This window comes from Microplitis mediator, chromosome 7 (assembly GCF_029852145.1).
Source record: "Microplitis mediator isolate UGA2020A chromosome 7, iyMicMedi2.1, whole genome shotgun sequence".
Lineage (NCBI taxonomy): Eukaryota > Metazoa > Arthropoda > Insecta > Hymenoptera > Braconidae > Microplitis > Microplitis mediator.
The window spans coordinates 21,720,276-21,746,504 of record NC_079975.1 but is presented as its reverse complement, the minus strand read 5'-3'; the positions used below and the strand labels follow the sequence as shown (position 1 = coordinate 21,746,504).

The following is a 26,229-nucleotide window of genomic DNA, read 5'->3' as shown; positions in this document are numbered from 1 at the left end:
TTTTTTTGAAAATATAATTAATTTTTATCAAAAATTGGATTCAATTTTTTTTATATAGATCTTTAAATTCAAATTCTAGATAAACTATCAAAGATACATCGAAATTGACTCTGATGACTCTTGTAGAAAATTTTATTCTCTACAAAAAAGGTCCTTATACATTTTTACATAAATCTAATAATTGAGGTGCTAGAATTTTTTAAAAAATAAAATTAATTTTTATCAAAAATTTGATTCAGTTTTTTTAGTATAGATCTTTAAATTGAAATTCTAGATAAACTATCAAAGATACATTAAAATTGACTCTTATGATTTTCGTAGGAAATTTTATTCTCTACAAAAAAGGTTCCCATGAATTTTCACGTACAATCGAATTTGTAGAAGCTAGAAAACTTTGACCTATCATTAAAAGAAATGATAAAAATAAAATAAGAGAAAATTGGAAAATAAAATTTTAATACAAAGTATTTTTTATTTATTGCACAACAAATAATAACTGATACATGAAACGCGGGATAATAATGTAATTTAAATAATAAGACACTCGTCAATTGCATTAATAATTAATTTCTATAAATAAATAATTACGAAACACATAATCATCAGTGACATAATGACGGCTTAATTGTTTCTTCATCGATATTACCGATAAAAATAAATATAAAAAAAATAACACGGGGTCGATGATCTTTTTCCAGACAGCGTAGGCTTATCGTCTCGAACAATTTTTTTTCTAATTCATATAAAATAAATATACACAGAAAAAAATATTTCTTTGCGCCAGAAAAATTTTTAATAATAAACAGAAAAAAAAATTTACACCGGACTAGACAAAATTTCCTGCTGTCATAAATTTGTTTTCGCGCTATAAAAGTTTTCTCACCCCAAGAAATTTTTTGATTTTAATTCATAATAAAATTTATTGGAGACAAGTAAAATTTTTTAGAGCGAATTTAAAATTTCGCGCCAAGAAATTCTTTTTTTTTTGTGTACATATTTAAATATGTATAATAATAAAAAAAAAAATTGCCTGAATTAAATTAAGAGAAAATATATAAACATTTATATGGATTCCATTGGGTTCCGATCTACTTTTCTGTCAGTGTAATAATAAAATTTATCTAGGTCAGTTTAACTTATATTAGTAGATGTGTTAATATTACGTGTAAACAATGAATCAATTTACTATCTTCAATGTATGTGCAACATGTGTTTATGAAAATGTAAATATAAAATATTTCTAGCTCCTGCAATTTTAAAACATTTTATTTTCTTCCTTTTGAAAAGAAGAAATTAATTTTTTTATCAAAGTTTCAATTTATAAGGATGAAAAATTTGTGTACATATATTCAAATGCATGCTTTTGATGACACGTTCATGGTATATATTATGAATCCTAAAAAATGCAGAGCTCAGGAGTTGAATTGCAAGCAAAGAAAATGAGAAGCGGTAAAGTTAAGGGCGAGGATTAAAAAGGGTGCAAGTCTGTTGAGACAACAGAAGCCACATTTTATTAATTAATTTTATTCAATTCTATAAACTTTGTCTTTCTTTACTTCATCAAGTCTCTCCCTAATTTTTTTTTTTTTTTTTTTTTTTATTACTTTTCTCTTTTATTATCAAAATTTTTTTTTATGAATAATTCAAAAGTTTGGAGTTTGATGAAGTAAATTGATGAATATCAAAAATTTTGAGTATCAATTAAACTAATGGTTGCGCAAAATTTTTTAAAAATTATCAATTTTGGTCGGACATTCAATTTACTATTTTTGGAAAACTTTAAATTAAAATTATAGCCCAACTATCGAAGATACGACAAAAATGAATGAATACAATTTTGAAGGAAATTTAATTCTCTACAAAAAAGGTCCTTATAAATTTTTTCCTACACCTAAAAGTTTAGAAGTTATCATTTTTTTAAAAAGTAGTTTTGCCCAAAACGTCTTATATTTTTGGAAAACTTTATAACTAAAATTCTGGACTACCAATCAGAGATACGGCAAAAATGAATGAATAAAATTTTACAGGAAATTAAATTCTCTACAAAAAAGGTCCTTATCATTTTTTACGTACACCCAAAATTCTAGACGCCAAAAAATTTTCAAATTCCCTTCATCATAAAAAATAATAAACTAATAATTATTTTATTAATTTTTCAAATATTTAAAATTTATTTAACTGAAGTACGCGATAGTTCGTTAAAAGTACTGTATTTTTTTTATATAAAATTATTTTAGAAAACCAGACTGGCGCCGCAAGGTCGACAAACGAAAGTAAAAAGAAAACATTGAGTACTTTAGGGGTAGAAAAATATTTGAGGGTCGAGTTCTCGGTAATAGGGGTTGGTTTTTCATAGAAACGATAGCATGTAACTTATATACATATACATATATATTTAAGTGTGTTAAAAAAAAATGAATTGACAAAGCAGGTGAATTCATCAATACACTTGTAGTGACGACACGTGCTAGGATAGTCTATTCTCTATTGATCCATTCAGTTGCCAGGTAAAATATTTTATGTCGTGAATTCAATGTTATCCCGGATATGCCAGTCCCATCGACACACTGACCTATGGAGAAAAATATAATTTACTATTTTACAGTCTATTTATCTACTGACGTCATCAGTCATAGAAATTTATCCTTGACTATTTAAAAAAAAAAATAATAATTTTTTTTGCTAAACTCTAGTCGTAAAAATATCAATAAAATTTTATGGCAGGATTAATTTTAATAAATTTGAATTTTTGCTGGAGTTATTCCTTAAATTTCTGCTGAATTATATACCAATTTTTTTTTTAGTCAAAATTTTTATACCAAGGCTTCAAAAAATTTATGACTTATGATTTTGTAGACGAGTTAAATAAAAATATTAATTGTAAATTTTATCGTTGAGGTTTCAATACTAGAATTCTTGATCTAGTGTCCGTTTTTTTATTTAAAAAAAAAATTTGATTGATGTTAATTTTGAACTGATCAGTAAAAAAAAGTAGGCGTGGCATCTTTGGTATGTTTTATTATTAGCATGACACCGTAATAATAAAATGCCCTATTTACGTATAAACCCGTAATGTAAGAGAATAAACTGCGTAGGTATGAGCAAGCAGATTTGCCTTGAGGAGGGAAACCGTCAGATCTAAATCTACCGTCATCTCTAGTCTACTTGCCTTCGTAATCCTCTGGGGTTGTCAGCACACTGTGTAATTGATGCTTTACTCAAATCGATTACCCAATTGTCCATACTGGAGACTTGTATCTACTTTGCATTAATTGATAATCAACAATCTCGAGTTACAATTTAATAATTATCAATTGTCTGATAAATTAATTGATCTCGAGTTCTCTAGTAATAAAAGAAAAATCTCTTAGACTTTTATGCAATGAATGAATAAAATTACGTCATTTTTTAAACGTTCTATTATGATAAAGGTCATTAACTGCACTATACTACTATACATAAATAATATATATATTTTTTATTATTCATTATTTTATAAAAAAAAATCGCGATTTTCTGTGATTTGATTTTAGAAAAAATTTAATTATCCATTAAAACGCTTGTAACTTTAAAAATAAATGAATTAGAACATTAGTGCACAGGAACTTTTTTATAGGAAATTTAATTCTCTACAAAAAAGGTCCTGAGCAATACTTTCATAATTTTATTAGTTTAAAAGTTACAGTCGATAGAAACAAAATTTTCTCAAAGTTGCCCCAAAATCACTTGAATTAATTAAGACAAATTTAAAGCACTCATAACTTTTAAACCAATTAAATTAGGACATTACAATACAGGAACTTTTTTATAGAAAATTTTATTCTCTACAAAAAAGGTCCTGAGCAATACTTTCATAATTTCATTAGTTTAAAAGTTACAGTCGATAGAAGTAAAATTTTCTAATCGTTGTTCCAAAATCAGTTAAATTAATTAAGAAAAATTTAAAACACTCATAACTTTTAAACTTATTAAATTAGAGCTCAAGCGCACATGAACTTTTTTACAGGGAATTAAATTTTCTAAAAAATTTTCCAATGAATTTTTTTCGTAATCTCAATAGTTTCAGCAGTAAAATAAATTTATTAAAACATTCAGCCTTGAAATAAAATGAATCCTTTTTCCAAATTCAAAATAAAAAATAAAAATAAAAATGAATATTTATATTTATTAATGCAGTCTCTATTAACCAGCCTATCAAGTCCTTGATTACTACAACTACAATCAAACAATGTCATATTTGCTCAATTGATAAGACGATAGTGATAAAGATAAATTCATTTCTGCTATACTATAAAATCTTGTAGAACAACATGTTATTTTTTTTACAACTTAAAAAAAAAAAATAATTATTAATCAATTGATTAAAAATTACAAAACATTAATTGATAATTTAATCGCACGTGTTACATATTTAATGAGTTCATCGTGTATATTTAATGCAAGTTATATTAGTTATCATTAGAGCCTTATATATTTATGCTGCGACAAATTGAATGCGCAAACTAGAGTTTGTGAGTTTAAGTCAGTCTGTAACCCGGTTCAGTGTTGGCTCTGTGATGTAACTCATGTATTAGATGCCAGAGACCTCCTTATCGGTTAAAACTCGTGTGTTAGTCTCTTAAAGGCTTTTGTAATGTTAAAAACTCGTATTACTATATCGCTATTTATTAGCGTAAAGTAATTAAATTTAAAAAAAAAAAAGAAATTATGTAATTAAAAAAAAGAGACCAGTTATTAATTTTTTAAAAATAATTACAATTTTTTGTAATTATAATTTTTTTGTAATAAAATTTTTGAAATATGAGCGAATATTAATTTTTGAAAAAATAATTATTGAATTTAAAAAAAAAATGTTGCATACGACTGTAATTATTAATAATATTAATCAAGCATTTATAAAAGCAGTCGTTAAAAAATCAAATTGTATTTTAGATTATGAATTAAATGAGGTCAGCTTTTGAATAAATTAAATTTCTAAAAAATATTATGATGTATTTTAAATTAAAAATTTTTTATTTATTTATTTTTCCAGTCATTGTTAACTGAAAGAGGCCCGAGGATGGCGGACACAAGTCAGCATGAGCTCTCAGAGCCTCACACAAATGGAGCAATAGATGGTCTTACAGAGGAAGAAAAAAGTAAAATGAGACCAGCGGATATTGATGCTGTAAGTATAAGTATTTGGTTTTAAAACAACGTATAGTAGGGAGAGGTAGAGGAGGCAAAATGGGGTACCTCGAAAATTACAAAAAAAGTTTTTTTTTTTTTTTATTTTCAAAATCAATTGTAAATGCAGTCGAACTCCATTAACTCTCTAGAGGGGCGGAAATTTCCGAGTTAACGGATGCCCCTTCTCTCGTAAAAAGTAAACTATACGCATGCGCTCTTACATCCATATGAATGATGCGTAGATAAATATATAGAGACGTATAGAAATGTATAATATCGGGTGGGGGACAGCGTAGCTCGGAGTAAGGGTCAAGATTCAGGAGAAGTTCCGAGATAATGGAATTCGAGTTAATGGAGTTCGACTGTAATTGAATTTTGTTTTTTGAACATTTTCAAAAATCGAGTGTCAATCGAAAAAATGTCAATGACTTTTGTTTCATGTCAAAAACTATTGAAATTTTTTTTTTTTTCTTTACTTGCATCCAATAATTATATGAAATGTAATTTTTTTTTTAAGGGCATTCTCAGACAGTGCCCCCCACTTTTTAAAAATATGCAATGACTTTCAACTATCATAACCGTATTAAAATTTTATTAATCAATTAAAAAAAAATTAAAATTTTAGCCAACAAAATTTAAAAATTCGAATTATAAAATTGACAGGACGATTTTACGGAAATTTATTTAACGAATTTTGTTTAACTCCTAATTGATATCAAGTGTAAATTATTTTTTTTTAAATCTACATATCGGCGAAATTACGACTACGTTGTCCTTTTTTCAATTAATGCTTTAATTTTTTTTTAATTAATTGATAAAAATTTGATACCCTCATAACAGTTGAAAGTCATTCAAAATTTTTAAAAAGTGGGGGGCACTGTCTGAAAATGACCTTAAAGTCAATTACTTATAAGAAAATTTCTGGAAATCAAATTTATTTAATTTCCAAAAATTACTTTTTTTTTTTTTACCTTTTTTTAGAGGGTACCCATTTTACCCGCAAAAAATAAAAATTAGTCTTTTAACGACAGCTGAAAATTTTTTCTATTCACTTTAAAAATCTAACGTATTTGAGTTCCCGAAAATTTCGTATTTCTTTTGCCCCTCCCCCCTCCTCTATAGTAGAATTATTTATAATAATTTACTGGTATTTTAATTCTACTGAACTTTGTACTGTTTAATTTAAAAAAAAAATTTGATTGCAGGATATGCGAGAAATGGAGAGAAGGAAGCGCGTAGAAATAATAATGAACTCGAAGATGTTCAAAGAAGAACTAGAACGTATTATTGAGACACAATTGAAAGACGGTTCTGGACCTTCTGGATTATTACAACAGATATCGGATATGATGGGCGCACAGGGTGCTCGTTTTAACGCCAATGTGTTCAAAAGTAATTTTTATTTATTAAATATTAATATTTAAATTTAAAAATCACAACTTTTAGAATCTAATTTTGCGGAGTTTAAATTTATCTGTACTTTGGACATAGAAAATATAACCGCGCTCTTATTATTTTATAAATACTTGAATATGTATTTTATCCATCGCACTTATTTCCGGTACACTTTACTCGTAAAGTAAAATAGTAATAAACTTCCGCTGGATTTTTAAAAAATTATATTTTAAAAGTTGCGGTTTATTTAACTTACAATTAGTCTTTCAAAATTTTATTTTTATTAAATTATAATTTTCAATTGACAGCTGTCATTTATTACTAATTTTTAAAAAAATTTTTATTTTATCTTAAAGCTGTCAACTTTTTTAAAATTAATTTAATTGTTACTAAAAAATCATGATACTGAAGTTAGCCGACGTCTAATAATCTTTTGATTTTTTTAATAATGATAAATTATAGAAAAAAAAAAATTTCAAAAAATTGCATCTGTAGGTTTTTTGATTTTCTACACGTGCATATTTTTAGTTTTTTTTTTTGTCATCGATTTATTAAAAAGAAAATCCGAAAATTGCCAATTGTCTACAAGTTATAAAATCGTAAAACATCGGGAGTCATTTACGGATTTCATTTAAATCTAGATTCACTCCGTCACTCGGAGTTCCGGAGTCAATAAAAAATCTCCATATTCGAAGTAAATACGGAGTTTGTTTTTCCAGCGGTCATTTCGGAGTGATCTAGATTTTTTTTAAACCCGCATTCACTCCAGTCCGATGTTTTAATTTCAAAATAAATTTTCTTCTGCAGTTAATTTCACTGCGAACCGGAGTTTAAATATTAAAATAAACTCCCTCAGTGAATTTTACTCCAAGGGTCTTAAACAAATACGCAGTCATCCGCTCCGGATTTAATCCGCATTCACTCGGAAATTTTTACTGCTTACTTGAGCAAAAAAAAATCATTTAAATTTTGACTAACAAATAATTTCATATCAACAAACAATAAAAATTTTTTTTACTAAACTGACATAAATAAATTATTGAAAGACTATAATTTATGTACCTGAAGATCGGAACGTTTTTCACGCAACGAAAATGAAAATAATTCATTAAATTCGTGTCTAATCGCGACTTAAGGGGTAGTTGGGATGACCTGTCATTTTCGAGTAACGTGCGAAACATTTACGAAATCTAGATCCATTAGATTTTTTACTTCTCATTTCTTTTTTCTTATTTTCGTTTCGCGAAAAACGTTCCGATCTTCAGGTACATTATAATTTTGTATTCAAATTTCAAATATTAATTTAAATTGACTCATAAATAAATAAATTGTCCAGATTCGAGTTGCGTGGTGCCTATCAATGACATCCGCGGTGTCGAAGCCAAGGGTTACGAACGCGGGGAAAAATTATTGCGCTGCAAACTAGCAGCAGTATTCAGGTTACTGGATTTATACGGATGGACACAGGGCGTAGGTGGTCAAATAACCGCACGTCTTAATGCCGCCGAAGAACATTTTTTAGTTAACCCATTCGGTTTACTCTATCACGAGGTAACGGCATCGTCATTAGTCAAAGTTGATATGCAAGGCCAGGTAGTCGAGCAGGGTACGACTAATTTTGGTGTACATGTTGCTGAATTTCAATTGCACTCGACAATCCACGCAGCACGTCCAGATATTAAATGTATTATACATATAACAACGCCAACAGTAACAGCAGTGTCTTCCTTAAAATCCGGCCTCTTACCAATCGGCCCCGAGAGTATTGTCATCGGCGATGTCTCAACTCATCAGTATATCGGCGACATCATTGAACCGGAAGAACGTGAAAAAATAACCCGTAATTTGGGCCCTATTAATAAAGTTATGCTGCTGACTAATCGCGGTGCTGTATGTTGCGGTGATACTATCGAAGAAGCTTTTTATAACGTCTACAATACTGTGCTAGCATGCGAAACCCAATTAAAATTAATGCCTATGGGTTTGGAAAATTTAAGTTTACTGTCAGAGGAGTCGAGAAAGTCCATTTACGAGGCCTCGAGAAAACCACCGATACCACACATGATATCCAGTGTCATTGAACCCTCGCCGTTGGCTGAAAAACTTGAAAAACGATGGAGAATTGGCGGCACTGAGTTCGAAGCACTTATGAGGATGCTTGATAATGCTGTCAGTATTTTTTTTATTATTGATAATGATGATAACTATCTAGTTAAATTTATTTATTTATTGTTTCTGTCACCAGGGTTTCCGTACCGGTTATATTTATCGGCATCCATTGATCAAGAGCGAGCCACCTAGGCCACGAAATGATGTCGAAGTACCACCAGCAGTTTCTTCACTTGGTTATTTATTCGAAGAAGAAGAACTTTATAAACAAGGGTAATTTTTTTTTTATGGTTTAGTTATGCGGGTAATTTTTAAAGGAATTTTTAGATGGTGTCGCCTCCCCCTCCTCCTCTTACTTTTTTAATAAATTCAATCTTGAACTGTCATCGTATTAATAATTTTAATTAATTAATTTTGAACAAATGGAAGATCATAAAGTAAATAATTAAGCAGAGGGGGTCTAAGGATGTCCTTAAATTTAATGGATCGGTTGTAAATCTAAAGCTTTTTTTTTCTAGTTTTTTCATTCGGGTAATTTTTAGATGGTGCCCCCTCCCCTAACTTTTGTATTAAATCCAATTATCTTGAACTGTCATCGTATTAAAATTTTATTAATTAATTTTAGACAAATGAAAGGTCATTATAAATTTAAAAATTTTAAAAAGGGGGGGGGGGCTAAGAATGTCTTTAAATTTAATAGATCGGTTGTAAATCAAAAAATTTTTAATTGTAGTTTATTTATGCTGGTAATTTTTAAAGAAATTTTTAGATGGTGTCCCCTCCCCTCACTTTATTAATAAATCCAATCCTGAACTGTCATCGTACCAATAATTTTAATCAATTAATTTTCAACAAATGGACGATCATAAAGTAATTAATTAAGGGGAGGGGTTCTGAGGATTTCCTTAAATTTAATGGATCGGTTGTAAATCGAAAGCTTTTTTTTTCTAGTTTATTCTTTCGGGTAATTTTTAGATGTCGCCCCCTCCCTTAACTTTTGTATTAAATCCAATCATCTTGAACTGTCATCATATTAAAATTTTATTAATTAATTTTAGACACATAAAAAGTCATTATAAATTTAAAAATTAAAAGGGGGAGGGGGCTAAGAATGTCTTTAAATTTAATAGATCGGTTGTGAATCTAAAAATTTTTTATTGTAGTTTATTTATGCTGGTAATTTTTAAGTGAATTTTTAGATGGTGTCCCCTCACTTTATGAATAAATCTGAGAATTGTCATCGTATTAAAAATTTCAAACAAATAAAAGATAATAAATTAAATAATTAAGGGGGAGAGGGTCTAAGAATGCCTCGAAATTTAATGGATGGGTAGTAAATCTAAAAAAAATTTTTTTTTAAATATTCATTTATTTTGTGAATTTTTTTTATGTGTAAAATGAAAATTTTATTAATAAATAAATAAATGATTTATTATTTTTTTAAAAATAATGTTACAGATTATGGAAAGGAGGACGCAAAGGTGCTGACAGATCACGCTGGTTAAATTCACCGAACGTTTATCAAAAAGTGGAAATACTCGAGACCGGAACTCCAGATCCGAAAAAAATAACAAAGGTAGAAGTCATTACTTTTGAAAATAAAACCGAGTAGTTATTTTATTAAACTTTTAATTTACACACAATCAATTAATTTACATTCCAATCGATTATAAAATAACTCCTCACTCTTATAAAATTATAAATATTTACTATTTAATTTAATCATACATTTATTGATCGAACAAAATTTTTTTAGTATTTTTTTTCGTTTACACAAATTTTTTTTTAATAGAATTTTTTTTTAATCCAATCAATCATTTTTCTAAATAATTAAAATTATTGTAACAAAACTAGTCAAGTAAAATCAACGATTAGAAAGTACAGAGTTTTCTCACTATACCTCAGTAATTAAAAGTGTCATTAATGATAATTACATTAAAATTTGTAGTTTAAATAGATTCTTCATTAATAATATTTAATGAGAGTACTCTCAATGTTATTACAGAAATTTTAAATATATCAATTTAAAAAAAAAATAGATAATAAATTTTTTCTGATGGTAATTTAGTCATGTACAGTAAAAAATATTGTGTTAAAATCAACATAAGTGTGTTAAAAACGATCCACACAATACTTGTGTTATTTTTTAACACAGACTATTTGGGTTGAATTCGAACACAAAATTTGTGTTAAAATCTCAGCATAAAATTCGGGTAATACGAGAAGTTAATTTAACACTTTTTCAATATCAGTGGCGACACAAAAATAATGTTAACTTTTACACTTTATTTTTGTACACAGTAAAAAAATTGTGTTAAAATCAACATAATCTGTGTGTTAAAAACGGTCCACACAATACTTGTGTTATTTTTTAACACAGACTGTTTGAGTTGAATTTAAATACAAAATTTGTGTTAAAATCTCAGCATAAAATTTGGGTAAAACGAGAAGTTAATTTAACACTTTTTCAATATCAGTGGCAACACCAAAAAAATGTTAACTTTTACACTTTATTTTTGTAGGATGGATATTCAGTAAAGATAATTTATATATTATTTTGAGATTATCAGCAGTCATAACAATTATTATTTAACATTAAACTATTGTTTGATAGTAAACAATCTTTTTATTAGAGTCAAGATTTTAAAAAAATCACGTAATATTTAATAGCAGTTGCAAATAGTAAGTCAATTAATTTATTTTAAAAAAACAAAAACACATTTTTATTTAGCGAAAAAATAATTTTAACATTACATTAAATAATTCGAAATTATAACTAAATATTTTTTATTAGTATGATAAAAATTCCAGCTTTTAGTAAATGGTAAATTAAATATATTAATAAAAGAAATTTATAAGTTGAATTGACACTTATAAAATGTCGATTTCACTTTCATTTTTCTAATAATTCTCCCGCGACTATCGATTTACTTTTTACCATAAATTTTGTGTTAATTTTAATGTAACACTTAATAAATGTTGATAATTTTAATTTTTGTACTAAGTAACACTTTTGAAGTGTTAAATAGTAAATGGATTTAAAATTTTAGAGTAACACTGAAATCAACACAAAAAATTTAACACATATTCAATATTTTTTACTGTGCGATTGTTCATAAAAAAAATCTAAAAAAAAATTTTATGTAACGAATAACAAAAAAAAAAACTTTTTAATTAAAATATATGAATATTATTGTGTGTTACGCTTTGATATAATAATCTATTAAAATGTCTACGTGTTTTTACTAATGAGATTATTATGACGCAGTAATCGTATATATTAAATGCTTATATCAAGCTGATGCTTAATAAATATATATATAACTATATAAATAAATATATATATTATAAGTAAGAAAAAAAAATTGCGCACGTTTTGATAAAAAAATTTTAATTGAAATCATGGATAAAAAAGAGTTAATCAATTAAATTTATTTGATGTGCATTACAATTAGACATTTTATACAAATTTGAAATTTTTAATTAATAATTATATCGATAATTATTAAATTTATGTGCAATGCCATTTATTTAGTGCCAGAGTTTTTTAAAATCAAAAATAAAATTTATTATAATTATTGAATTAAAAAAAAAAGCTTTTGCTTTTTATACAAATTGAATATTAATATATAAACATATATTTAAAAAAATGAGTTATAATAAGATATGAATTGTCATTTTTTTCTTTCTGTAGCTGATTTTTAAATAAAGTTACACAGCTTAAAAAAAAACACAAGTTTTTTTTCATGTAATTTTTATAGTAAAATTATTTTATTTGCAGTTGCATTTATTTTACTTTTTGAAAATTATAGCAACAGCAACTGCATATTTATTAATTATTTATTTAAATTAGGGCATGCGTGTGAATGTGGAGTGAAAAAACAGTTAGGGCTCTAGTTAGAAAAAATAAATTATTGTAAAGAAATTTTAAAAGTCACGATGGAGAACTTAAATTTACAACAGCGTAAAATTTCAACACAGAAAATTATAAAACCCAACATTGACAGAAGTCAAAACTTTTTTTATATCAAGGGTATTCTCAGACAGGGCCCTCCCCCCACTTGTTAAAAATATGCAATAACTGTCATAACTGAGGACAAGATTTTTGCCTTAATTTTGAAATGAATGGTTCAAATGTTTGATATTTCGGCGAAAATATTGGTCTTATAGAAAAAGTTTCTGAACAAAAGTTGTAGGAAATTTAATTTCCTAAAAAAAATGTCTCTTATGATTTTTTTGTACGACCAATATTTTCATCGTAATTTCAAAATTGAGATTCATAATGAATGAATCAAATTTTTGTTAATTATGAAAATCTTAATTTTGAAATTACGGCGAAAATATTGGTCGTATAAAAAAATCATAAGAGACATTTCCTCTAGAAAATAAAATTTTCTACAACTTTTATTGGAAAAATTTTTTTATACGGCCAATATTTTCACTGCAATTCAAAAATTAAGATTCATAATGAATGATTCAAAATTTGATTACTTATGGAAATCTTAATTTTGAAATTACGATTTCCTTGTTAATCCTAAGGAAAAATTATAGGAGACATTTTTTTTAGAAAATTGAATTTTGAACAACTTTTACTCAAAAAATTTTTCTACACTACCAATATTTTTGCCGTAATTTCAAAAATTTGACATCATTAATTATTAATTGTCATATTTTTTAATTAAAGAAAAAATCCTGGCCATAGTCATGACCGTTTTAAAATTTTATTAATTAATTTAAAAAAAATTGAAACCTCAATTAAAAATAACAACTTCACCGAGATATAGAATTAAAAAAAAATTATTTACAATTGTTATCAATTGGAAGTTAAATGAAATTTTTTGAATAAATTTTAGCCGCCAAAATTTGAAAATTCGAATTATAAAATTAACTTGAAGATTTTACTGAAATTTATTTTCCAAATTTCGTTTAACTCCCGATTGATATCAACTGTAATTAATTTTTCAAAAATCTATATCAGCAAAATTGTCCTTTTACTTAATGTTTAAATTTTTTTTAAATTAATCTATAAAAATTTGACACTTATGACAGTTGAGTCATTGAAAATTTTTAAAAAGTGGGGGCACTGTCAGAATGAAAAAATTTCCAAGTTCTCCATCATCAACTTTTCAAAATCTTTTTGCAAACATTTTTTTTAAGACACAAATAAAACAAAAATTTATTTTCATTAATTATTTTATTAATAAATTAATTAAAATCAATCGTGTTTAACTAATATTATCGTTTTCTGGCTTTGTTTTTTATTTATAGTGGGTGGATCAAAACGCAGAGGAGGTAATTTCCCACTGAAAAATTTACTCGGATTTTGGATTGAGTCCTCTATTTTTTTATTCATTTTATTATTATTTAATTTAATTTAATTACTATAATTATTATTCTCTAATTAAGTTACGCTGCATTCTTTACAGTTCTGTCGCTATAGGTCCACTTTAGTTTCACAATTAAAAAAAAAAATTTACTGGCATGAGGATCAACATCATATCAATTTAAATTAATTTATTTTTCAGCATTTTCATAACTAATTTACTTTTATTCTTAATCACTTGGGGCATCACTAGGTTTCATATTTAAATATTCACGATTGATAATTAATTAATTTATTAATTATCATAAAAAAAAAATTCTAATCATATCATACAATAAACATTGTAGTTAATAATCATGACAATGACTCTGAATGAATGTGTGCCTGGTCATATTTATTTAAAAAATATATATAGAGGGTGGCCTCGGTATACATCGACTGTTATGACAAAACCAGATTTGTCGACCCTTTATTTATTTAAAAATTGTTATTATTTATTACAATTTTTATTCACTTTATTATTTTTATTTTTTAAAATTTACAATAGCCAATTGAGATACAGGCACACATTTAATCGAGTCATTTTTTAACCGGCTTACAAAACGCTTATTTAATTTATTTTTAATTTTAAATTTATATTTAAATTATTATTAGTGTTATTATTATTATTAATATTATTATTATTATTATAATTATTTAAAAATTGATGGGTCGTTTAACAATTCTGGTTTTGTCTTCAGTGGGTGTCTGATGGATCACCAACACACAGTAGCAGTACACCAGTAAGGATTGAAAGTGCATTACAATTTGTACCCAAGAATACTAATCCAAAGGAATTTAAACAGCTGCAACAACAGGTTGGTTTTTTATTTTATTTTTTTTAATTTTTAGTAAAGTCACGGATCTCGAAGCTAATCAATTTTTATGTCATATATTTACTTAAATAATTAATATTCAGAGTATGAGGTATCAAAAAATTAAATTTCACTTGGAAATTTTTTTGTTGGGATTTTAAATTTAAATTGTGGGTAAAATATCAAAGATAGGGGAAAAATACACAGGAGAAGCGTTGTAGGGAATTAAATTCTCTACAAAAAAGTCCTTATCAACTTTTCCGTATCTTTGATAGTTTGAAAATTTTTTTACTCTGAAGATTCGGAGTAACTTTTTATTTTATAATCAATGTTTTTCCCAAGACTTGTAATTGAAATTCTGGCTAAGATATCAAAGATACGAGGAAAATGTATTGGAAAAATTTTGTAGGTAATTAAATTCTTTACAAAAAAGTCCTTATCAACTTTTCCGTATCTTTGATTGTTTAAAAATTATTTTACTCTAAAGATTCGGAGTAACTTTTTATTTCATAACCAATTTCATTTCCCGGCACTTATATTCAAAATTACGGCTAAAATATCAAAGATACAAGAAAAATGTACTGGGACAATTTTGTAGGAAATTAAATTCTCGACAAAAAAGGTCCTTATCATTTTTCAAATAACTTCGATAGTTCAGACACAATTAAAATAAAAAGTATATAAATAATGAATCATGTTGAAGTTTTGTAAAAAAAAATCTTTCATTTATTTAAATAAACTATTAAATTTCTAAAACAGATAAAAGATTATCGTAGAGCAGATAAAATATCAGCAGGACCTCAATCACACATTCTGGAAGGTGTTTCGTGGGAAGAGGCCAAAAAAATGCAGGTAAATTATAAACTTTATTCCACTAAACAAATAGATTATTTACTTATTCTTCAGTATTAATAAAATTTTAAATAAATTTATTTAAAAGGATGCAACAATTAGTGGTACTGGTGAACAAGTAGTCCTTGTAGGTGCAGCAAGTAAAGGTATTATACAACGTAATTTCCAACACAATGCCATGGTATACAAAACTCCATACGCTAAAAATCCATTCGACGCCGTCACTGATCAAGAACTTGATCAGTATAAGAAAGACGTTGAACGTAAAACTAAAGGAGACATATGTAAGTTTATTTATTTTTATTTCAAAAATACCCGACAGTTATTTGTCTAGTAATTTTACTTAATTATTTACTTAATTTTTTTTTTAGACGATGAATCACAATCTGAATCCGAAGCATTATCGTCATTTAATATCAGTAGAGCAACTCATGAATCAAGCACTGCCAAATCACCAATTCAATCACCTATTTCTGTTACTTCTGAAACTGAAGAAGAAAGTCGAGACGGTAATTTATTTATTTATTTATTTATTTATTTAATTATCTACACGCCAAGAAATAGATAGTACTGGTTACAGTTCTGCTTAGTAATCGATGAAAAATATAGGAAAGAATACATTTTAACCCTCCGTCCGCCGCCATGTATTTAATGTTGCGGTGTTGCCAAGTATCATAACTATGACTTACAAAAATTAAAACCACACAAGCTTATACGACTAAATTTTTTACTAAAATAAAAATTTTGTATTAAATAAAAATATTAAAGAAAGAGATGAATTAAATGAGCTGGAAATGAGTCGCTGGTGGTAACTGGCAACACTGCGCAGAAAATCCGAACAAATTCAACGCCCGAGTTTACTCGCGTCAGCGACACATCGTTTTTTAACAAAAAAAACTATTTTTTAAATATCGAAAAAATAATTATCATTCATTCGATACTAAAAAGTACAGTAGAAGAAGTCATAAAATTTCAAAAGACTAGGAAATTTTTTTTTCTTTTTAAATAATCTTTTAATAAAAATTGCGGCGCTGCACTCATAGCGCGACGGACGAAGGGTTAATATGACTAATTGATATTAGAACAGGAGTAAGTCATTGCTTAACACGTACTATTACTCTTTAAACAGTAGACAGTACTGTGCTACACAGTAAATGAAACATATGACTGGTTACTGCTAAAATAGTCGTCGTTCATAGTTCAGGAGTATACATAAACCTCTCAGTACAGCTCTTGTTGCTGTATAGAATAAGAGAGCTTACTATTTAGTAACAGGAATGGCTACTTTAGATCTCGTAGTTCTCATTAATCTCTAGAACAGTACTCACTTCTGCTTTGACATTAACTGTTACTACATTCATATGTGTCTTTACTATTCGTGACACTTCAGACACATTGAATTTAGTAACCGTTCATGTCAAAACAGAACTGAGTACTGAGTCCGTGTAATTAATATTCAAATTAATAAATATAATTATTAATTATCTTCAGAACCACGTGTACTGCGGATAGAAACGAAGCGCGTACCCAAGCCAAGTCAGGCTGAAGTTGTATTAAGTGATGGTAAGTTATATATACATATATATTTATATAAATTTAGAAAAAAATACAGTCGAATATCCGTCATAAGCCTGGGGCGTAGGGAAATTTTTTTTTGAATTTCAGTTTTCCCACTACCGCGCGTTTAGTTTTGATCTCGACTACTCGTTATAAGCCTGTTTTATTTTATGATTTTGAACGGCGAACTTACAGCTTATGCCGGGTAGTCGGCTGTATTTTATTATTAAGCATGAATAAATTTATTACGCATACTCAGATATTTAACAAGCATTTGATAAAAAAAAAATATATTTTTAAAAAATACTTGACGCATGTAATGAAAAATGCACGAATTAGGAAAAATGCATGAGCATGAAAATGATGCGGATAAATCCAACTCCAGCGCGGTGACGGTATCAAATTCTCAAATAAAATCTGTCACTACACAATCTCATATCGTTCCTTTAAATCGACAAAAGATTGAAGGTAAGCTTTTAAATCTTACCAAAAATAGAAATTTTTTGTTATTTTAATTAAATAATTACGTAGCGCGGGATACAAAAATTAACTCATAATTATGAAGGAAATTTTTTTTTTAAATTCAAACCCCGAAACTGACAAAAAAAATTATTCTAACTGTCTCTAAAAAAATCAGGTATTTTTAATCCTTAAAATCCAGTGCTGACTACTAATATTTTTTTTTTCTCATATATAATATTTATAAATATCAAAATGGAATTTCATTAACCCATAAAAAAAATTTTTTTTAAATTTGTTTCATAAAAATTTATAAAAAACCATTTTTAGGAGATTCCAATAACTCATTTTTGATAAAAAAAAAAAAAGTCTTGATAATTCCCCAAAAAATTAATCTCTTTACGAAAACTGAATCAATTGATCGCATGTTTTTTTTTTTTATTTTTTTATTTCATAGTCGACGCAACGACTGAATTTATAAACCAGATGCGCCGTTCAGCAATTGAACCAATGAACAATCGCAATAAACGAGGTGAGTTTAAGCACGTAAACACAACCACGCAAACAATCAGAACTTGCCGAGTGCCAACTATCATCTTAAATACATTTCTAGACAAGTACCAAATATATCATACTATTAAATTTTACTGCGAAAAATCTATCAGATTCGAAGTCAAATTTTAAATTTTACTCTGAAAAAAAATTCCAACTTTCGGAGTAAAATTCAAAATTTTACTGTAAGAAAATATACCAATTTTCGGAGTAACATTTCAAATTTTGAATTTTACACTAAGAAAATATATCAGTTTCGGAGTAAATTTCAAAATTTTACTCCGGAAAAATACATCAACAGGGTGGCCACGAACCAGAAATATCGGGAATTATCAGGGAATTGAATGCTACCGGGAAATATCATAGAAATGTCAGGGAATTTCGAAAAGTATCCGGGAAGTAAATCGTAACAGTTCAAAATTTTAAAAATTTTCAGTTATGCACTAGTTATAAAAATTAAGGGATATTAAAAAAATTACAAATTTTGAAGTGATTTTCAAGAGGTTATAACTCGAAGGAAAATGGTCATACGACAAAAACAAAAAAAGCAAATTGTAGCTTCAAGTGTCTAGTTTTCTGATCTGGTCTTCAAATTTTTTTATTATGTGCGGTTCCGGAGTAATCCTAAGAAAACTATCGAAAAAGAAACTCACCAAATTTTTGCTCGTCTTAAAAACGGTCTTCGAGCTTCAATTAATTTTTTTCGATAATTATCATTGATTTTTGATTGCTCCGGAACCGTGCGTAATAAAAAAATTTCAAGACCCAGATCAGAAAACTAGACACTTGAAGCTACAGTTTGACTTTTTGTTTTTATTGTACGACCATTTTCCTTCGAGTTACAAACTGTTGAAAATTACTAAAAAATTTGAAATTTTTTTAATACCCCTTAATTTTTGTAACCAGTGTATTTTCAATTTATTTAAATCATAAAATTTCTTATTAAATATTTTAACTTATACATTTTTAACATCGAATAATCAAAAGTAGGCAATATTCATTTATTTTATTGCCATTTTTTATGGTTTCTCTTATGATTTAATTATCAAATTTAATTATTAAAAATAAAAATATAATAAAAACTTTGAATATCTAAATGATACGAATAAAATTTCTAAATTAGGGAAAAATGTGAAAAACTTTACTGGAAAACCGGAAAATACCAGGGAATTTTTAAATCATTTTTTCGTGGCCACCCTGATCAATTTCGGTACTACTTCAAGTAAAACCATTCCATAATTTTACCGCGATTTTGGTAAATTTGAAATTATAGAAGCGTCTTTTTAACCGTTTGTTCTAATAATCACTTCATTTAACTCAACTCTCTAAACTATCCTCCATTTCGACCAACTTCTTAATTAAATTTTCAGTATGAAGTATCTGGTACTTGTCGCGAAATGTTTTTCTAAAAATAGCATGGCGCCCAACTTGACATCCACCACCTAAACTGCTAGCTTACGCATGCGCATATCCCGCTTTATTATTTACATACTTAAAATACTTATTTTATTTGAATCAATGTCTACATAATTATTTATCATTCGCTTTATTTAAAAATCTATTGCTTATCACCAAACGCTCGCACCTAGCGCACGCTTGTTTACCTCTAGGCAATTTACTTAGTCAGTTAAATTCCTAATTTTCTAAATAAATTGAAAAATAAATGAATGAAAAAATAATTGAACTTCTAATTAAATGGTGCGAGCGGTTTGTGATTAAAACGACGACGTCGACAAAATAAAATCGTATAAAAAATCAGTTAAATAAAGAATCGGTCGCTTTAGGAGTTTTTGGACAATATAATTTTGCAGATTATGACGAAGCGACGAGCAATGATGAGGGTAGCGAGGAGATTCCAGTCGGCAAGTACGGTCATTGGTGTCTTAGTTCACACGAAGAATTACATCTCGAGAGGACTAAAATACTAACATTAACTCCATTAAAATCATTGAAACAATCGAAGTCATTGAATAATTTAAATCGACCCGCGTCTCCAACATTTAAAGAAAAATCAAACTATTCAAATTTAAACTCCCGTATTAAATCTTACCGCCGTCGTATATTTTTTGATCAATACGATAAAATTTACGCGCAATACAAAAATTCAAATTTGACATCGAATAATAATTTTAATTTAAATGATATCGATAAAAGTCAGGGGTTAGTTAAACAACTTGTCGCTAAATACTCGAATCCGTCATTATTTGACTCCAATATTAATAATAATAACAATAATAGATTAGTAAAATCACGAAAACGTTCTTATCAACCGCCGGTAACTTCCTGCTCGGTATGCAAAATTCCCCGCCTGTCATTACCGACGTCACTGAATCTACATGACCTGCAGAGTCCGCGTCTCGTTGAAGCTGTGATGAGTCAGGAAGTTCGCAAAACACAGAGTGAAACTTCTTTACCGACAGAGAGTCGTTTACTGTCATGTGAAGTGCGTTCTTTACCGACTGACCCAAAATTGAGTCCCATAAATATGTCGTTGTTTCATCACTATGGCGAACTGAAGTACGAAAGTACAGCACTGACAGACGTACAGGTTAGCCAGGCGCTTTTACCGACAGCTGGTAATTTTGAATTTGTTGACACGGGTGCTATTAAGAGCGAGCCTGACGTTAATGGCAACCCGCAGTGTATGGTATCTTCTGGAGAAAAAATTAATTCCGATCAGGAAGTGAGCTCTGAAGATATCGCAAGCATGCAAACGGTAATTGAAAATAAGACGGATGATAAAAAAGAGGCCAAGACTGAAGTAGAATCGATATCTCCGGAGTTGATTGATAACTTGGAGTGGTTGAATGAACCCTTGGATACTCTAGAGTCTTCATTCGCTAAAGAGCTGAATGACAGTCAGCCATGGAGATTTTCTTCGCCACTTGCCAGTGGAAAGAAATCATACCAGCGGGAAGACAGCATGACTGAAGTCATTGATAGTATTAATATTAATTTAACTCCTTCAAAAACGATACGTTCATTGGATTATCGTCTGCCGGAAACTGATGTATCGATAAAATATAATTTAAATTCAACGCACATGAGTATGATTTACAGTTTGACTCCCACGACTGAAATTGAAGACGGGGAAGAAGGTAATGAGCATATTAATTGCGGCAAAGCATGTCCGCAGTGTTTGATTCTCGGTCCGATGGGAAGTTTGTCGCCTACTGATCATGATTCTTTTTATATTTGGGATGAGCCGATTGTTGAAGATAATCAAGGGGAAGAAGAAGAGGAAGAAAAAGATAAAGAGAATGTGATTGACTTGAATAAGACTATTGATTTGTTTGATAACTCGATTGAAACTGAATGTAATGTTTCTGCTGCGGACTTGGAACTTCCGGTTAAAGCCGAAGTTGAAGAAGATGATGGCGAATTTCATAAAGATATTGAAATTACAGTCAATGAAATCATTGAGGGATTGGGAGAAAGAGAGGCTTTGATAAAAGCTACTGATTTAGTCGATGATGTACTGAACTTTGCGTGCAAAAATGTCGGTGCTGTTGTTGGTAGTCTTGAGACTAGTGGAGTTGCAGGTTATGAAGAAGAAGGTGTCGGTAATGTAGATGACAATGAAGCAGAGGGCGAACGTGATGATAAAGAAGACGACTCTGTAGGTAAAGAAGGTGGAGTCTGTGAAGAATGTCGCGAAGTTGAGGTTAAAATTGACGATAAAGATCGAGAAGATAAAGAAGAAGTGAATTCTGCAGACCGTGGAACGGTTTCGGAAGAAATTGCTGGTGAAGAAGAAATGAATTCTGGAGACCGTGAAACGGTTTCAGAAGAAATTTTAGGTGAAGAAGAAATGATTTCTAGTGCAAAAGGTGAAGATTTTAATGCTGAGAGAATTGTAGTTAAAGAAGAAATCAATTCTATGGAAGAAATCGAAGATGATGCTATGGAAGATGCTATGGAAGATGCGGGAGTTGATGTGGAAACGAAAGAAATTGAAGAAGAAGTAAATGCGGCAAGTGGAAATGAATGTAATATAGAAACAAATGTAGAAACGTTTAATGATAAAGAAGAAATGCACGAGATTAATACCGATGATGACAAAGAAGAAATATGTGAAATAATTCACAAGATTTCTTTTAATGAAAACACTGAAGAAAATGTTTCTGACAAATATCTAGTTGTCGATGAGTTGATCCATCACATTATTGACAAAGACACTTCCAGTTCTTCAGAACATACTCCAGAACGTCAGGATTCACACGAATCCCGCGAGTATCAAGACCAGGAAGAATCTCCACGTGACACATCAGAGTCATCAGAAAGTTTTAACCTGAAAAAAGTGAAGGAAAATACAAACATCGAGATAAAAGAAATGCAAAGTCTTCAAGGATCTACTCCGGATCTTGCTGTGCAAGATAAAGTAGCAGGAAGTAAGGAAGATTTTCTAACAAAATTAAAAGTTCTTATCGATGATTTGAACCCCGATGAAGGTGAAATAAAAGAAGAATTCACTAGTGTTATCAATAATTTGCATTTGAATTGTAATGAGTTATCACCCGTCGAGTCCAATGATATTTTACAGCAGCTCAAGTGTATTGTCGAGCAATCTGACTCTGGTGTTCACGAAGAATCTTTCAAGGCTTCAGATACTTTAGAGGTCAGTACTTGTGACTCTAGCAGTAGCCTCAATCGCTCTGAGGTATTGAGGCAGTTCAAAAATCGGTTCGAAGAGATTTTCAAACGCAGCCAAGCTTCATTGGTTGACGTAAACGATAATATTAATAACATCGATAGTACTGAATTTTCTTCATTGGAAGTTAATATGCTTGCTAATGATCACGATAATGCAGAAGATATTAATGCCAGTGGGTCAGTTGATGTAGAGGAAGAATATGAACGTGAAGAAACATCAATTGATGATACAAAATCAGATAATAGTAAAGAAAAGATTGAAATTAATAGCAAAGCTGTTAAATTTTGTATCATTGAGTACGAAGGTGAAGGTAATGAAGTCCAAGATGAGAAAAATGAGGGCCAGGAAGAAACTGGAACCCAAGAAAACATGATTGAGAATATAAGTGACGGGGAAAAAGAAGCCTTGAGACTCTGGGAAATGGCTGAATCCGAAATGGAACGCAGTTACAATCACGTCCGTTCTAGTGAATCTGAAGACACATCTTTGACTTTCAGGGCATATGAACCCGTAGATGATGTAATAGATACTATTAATCTGAAACCACTTGCTCACTACCAAACGCGTCATGATCTTCACCTCGATTCTCTTGACGACGTGCCCAAAGTTCCCAGTATCGGATCTAAAGAAGTAATCGCTCTTTCCACCATCTCCGAAGACGAAGAAGTCGATACCGACGACAGCGACATTATCGTCGACTACATCAGCTCTCCTACGAGAAATATTAATAACAATATACTAAAAGCTGATAAAGTCGACAGCATTTGTAGTCTCGAATCCATCACAGAAATTGATGAAACAGAAGATACCGAAATTTTATCAATTGTACAAATGAATGAAGATATTAATAACATTTTAAATGAGGATGCTGATGATTCTACAGAAGTTTTGAGTATCAAAAATATTTTTAATGAGGATTGGGATAACTCTGTAGAGGTTATTTACGTAAATAACAGCAGAAATTACGATATTAATGTCATCGACACAGAAAAAAATCTAGAAAAATCTTTAATTAATTCAGAAATGAATGTTTCTTCTTCAAATAACTTTTTTACCGACAGCGTTAATGAGTTGAAATTAACCTCGTCATCATTAACAGAATTTTATTCTTGCCAAGATGAATTATCAACAAATCGTGACAGTTTCGAGACATGTTTTACGTCACAAAAGTCATCTGTACAAGCGATAACACCGCGAAGTATTGAAGATGATTCATCAAAATACTCTACCGTTAACAGCGAAACCTACACGATAAGTGATAATGATAACTGTGATGCTGATAATGACGATTGTTTATCAGAAATAAATGAAATACCTCGCGATACGATGTACAATGCAGATGTATCAGGTAATTTACGAAAGTCTGACTCATTTTCAGAGATGAATTTTAATGCCTGTGATACTACGGTTAATATGGCTGATCTTTCTTCATTCAATGACTCTGATAAGTCTGATATTAATATCATTAATCGCGAAAGAAATATTAATACCCGAGAAGAAATGCATGAGAAGAAAACTGACATTGAAGTTGATATTAATCGCGAGGCTTGCAATGGATGCGGTGATATTAATATATCCAAAAAGTCTGATACTGAGGAAGATATTAATAATAACAGTGATATTATTAATGGTCAGGTCATTGATGACTATCAGGATATTAATAGCGACAGCACTGAAAAAATATGTAGCGTCTGTTCGAAGTATTTTAGCGTCAACGATTTAAAAAACATAACGATTGATGACTTTTGCGACAGTTTAATAATCGATGAAAGTACGATGGAATGGAAGTTGCAAAAAAATGACACGTGTCGTAATTGTTTGATGACAATGTCCATGGACACACGTGATTTCATACGGCTGGAGAGACAAGTTGTGCATGAAGAAAATATTAAATGCAATCTAACCTTAAATATGTCCCCTTTGAAATCCCCGCCGAAGTACGAGGACACTACGCTGTGTAAAGTCGTTAGCAAAATAACGTTTACGGATTCAAATTACTCGCGTGATAGTAATATCAGTCAAGATTCACTCGTTGATTCTTAACGTTCATTTATTTTTTTTTTATTTATTAGTTAAGCCCTTAATACTTTTATTGCCCACGTTATTGTTTTAACGTGAACTTCATTTAATTGTTTTGATAATAATTAAAGATCTCAATCGTTTGTACTTGAATATTAATAACGTTAACGTGAATTATTTATTAAACTATTAATTTAATATGCGCACGTGATATTTAAATTAATTGTTTTATGTGATATCGTACTAGATATTAATTAACATCATTAACAGTCTTCACTATTTCATTTAATGGAAAACAATTTGCTTTATATTACTCTGTTATATTTTATATTTCTTCTTTCTGTAAAAAATATAATGGTAATTTATTATTATTATTTTTTTACAAAATTTCACACTAAAAGTTTAAAAAATTTTTATTTGTTCGTTAATAACTTATACTTTTATTTATTAATGAACATTTATTTGAAATTTTTTATAAACAATCAAACATTTTTGTTTTAGAAAATTAATCGTTTATTTTATTAATATTAATAAAATATTAACTGTTTTTTTTATTTTTCGGTTATTAATTTACTTAACCAAAAATATGCATTATAATTTACGTAATTTGCTCATATTAATATATAAATTGGCGCTCCGTTTTACTGCAATTTATAAAAATTAATTAATTTTCATATAATTAACAAAATTCTTCATAAATAATTTTAAAAAAGCGCGCAATTTCTATATATTCAATCCTACAAAAAATATTAATTACGTCGTTAAAAAATTAAATCGTTTTTTCATTTCAAAAATTTAAATAATCGCCTGAAATTAGTTATCGGGAAGACAAGTATTAATTATAATTGCATTTAAGTAGTTCATATTTTCTTACATTTTATATACATTTCATACAATATATATACATATTATAATAAATATAGGCATAATAATTGTCCGCATGGAAATCGCGCGCGCAAATTCAAATCTGCAGAACAGTAGATGTAATTAATATACTAAAGTATACAGGTAACTTGGAATGCAAGTTGCGAAAGTAGTAAATATATGAAAAAATATGAATATGAGCACATTAATATATCATTCGAATAAATTATAATGTATATTAACAATTAAAAATGGCGGAGTTGAAATAAATATTAATTGCATTGATCAGAGTAAAATTACCATTATATTTTAGTGTAATAAAAAAATATATAAATATATGTTAGCTTAAATGTATATACACTAGCTTTAATACTTAACAATTAATAAACAAACGGCTTTGTTTAATAAATCACTCAAACAAT

General features: G+C 28.6%; 1 protein-coding gene across 16 annotated transcripts in view; it reads left to right on the top strand.

The window, feature by feature from the left end:
• The window catches only part of LOC130672189 (protein hu-li tai shao), a 52,957-nt gene that overhangs the window by 18,449 nt on the left and 8,279 nt on the right, over window positions 1–26,229 (top strand). For 4 of the 16 annotated variants that reach the window (XM_057476577.1, XM_057476571.1, XM_057476578.1 and 1 more), the window contains 14 exons: window positions 5,033–5,167; window positions 6,375–6,561; window positions 7,901–8,733; window positions 8,810–8,946; window positions 10,132–10,249; window positions 13,942–13,965; window positions 14,737–14,853; window positions 15,610–15,702; window positions 15,791–15,986; window positions 16,074–16,211; window positions 17,194–17,265; window positions 17,599–17,727; window positions 18,176–18,250; window positions 20,082–25,096. In XM_057476577.1, the coding sequence (XP_057332560.1) occupies window positions 5,060–5,167; window positions 6,375–6,561; window positions 7,901–8,733; window positions 8,810–8,946; window positions 10,132–10,249; window positions 13,942–13,965; window positions 14,737–14,853; window positions 15,610–15,702; window positions 15,791–15,986; window positions 16,074–16,211; window positions 17,194–17,265; window positions 17,599–17,727; window positions 18,176–18,250; window positions 20,082–24,967 (7,113 nt within the window). In that variant the 5' untranslated portion in view covers window positions 5,033–5,059 and the 3' untranslated portion in view covers window positions 24,968–25,096. Of the gene's footprint in view, window positions 1–4,794; window positions 4,950–5,032; window positions 5,168–6,374; window positions 6,562–7,900; window positions 8,734–8,809; window positions 8,947–10,131; window positions 10,250–13,941; window positions 13,966–14,736; window positions 14,854–15,609; window positions 15,703–15,790; window positions 15,987–16,073; window positions 16,212–17,193; window positions 17,266–17,598; window positions 17,728–18,175; window positions 18,251–20,081; window positions 25,097–26,229 lie in introns of those variants that run through there. The other 12 variants (XM_057476582.1, XM_057476581.1, XM_057476585.1 and 9 more) reach the window with 9 other exon arrangements.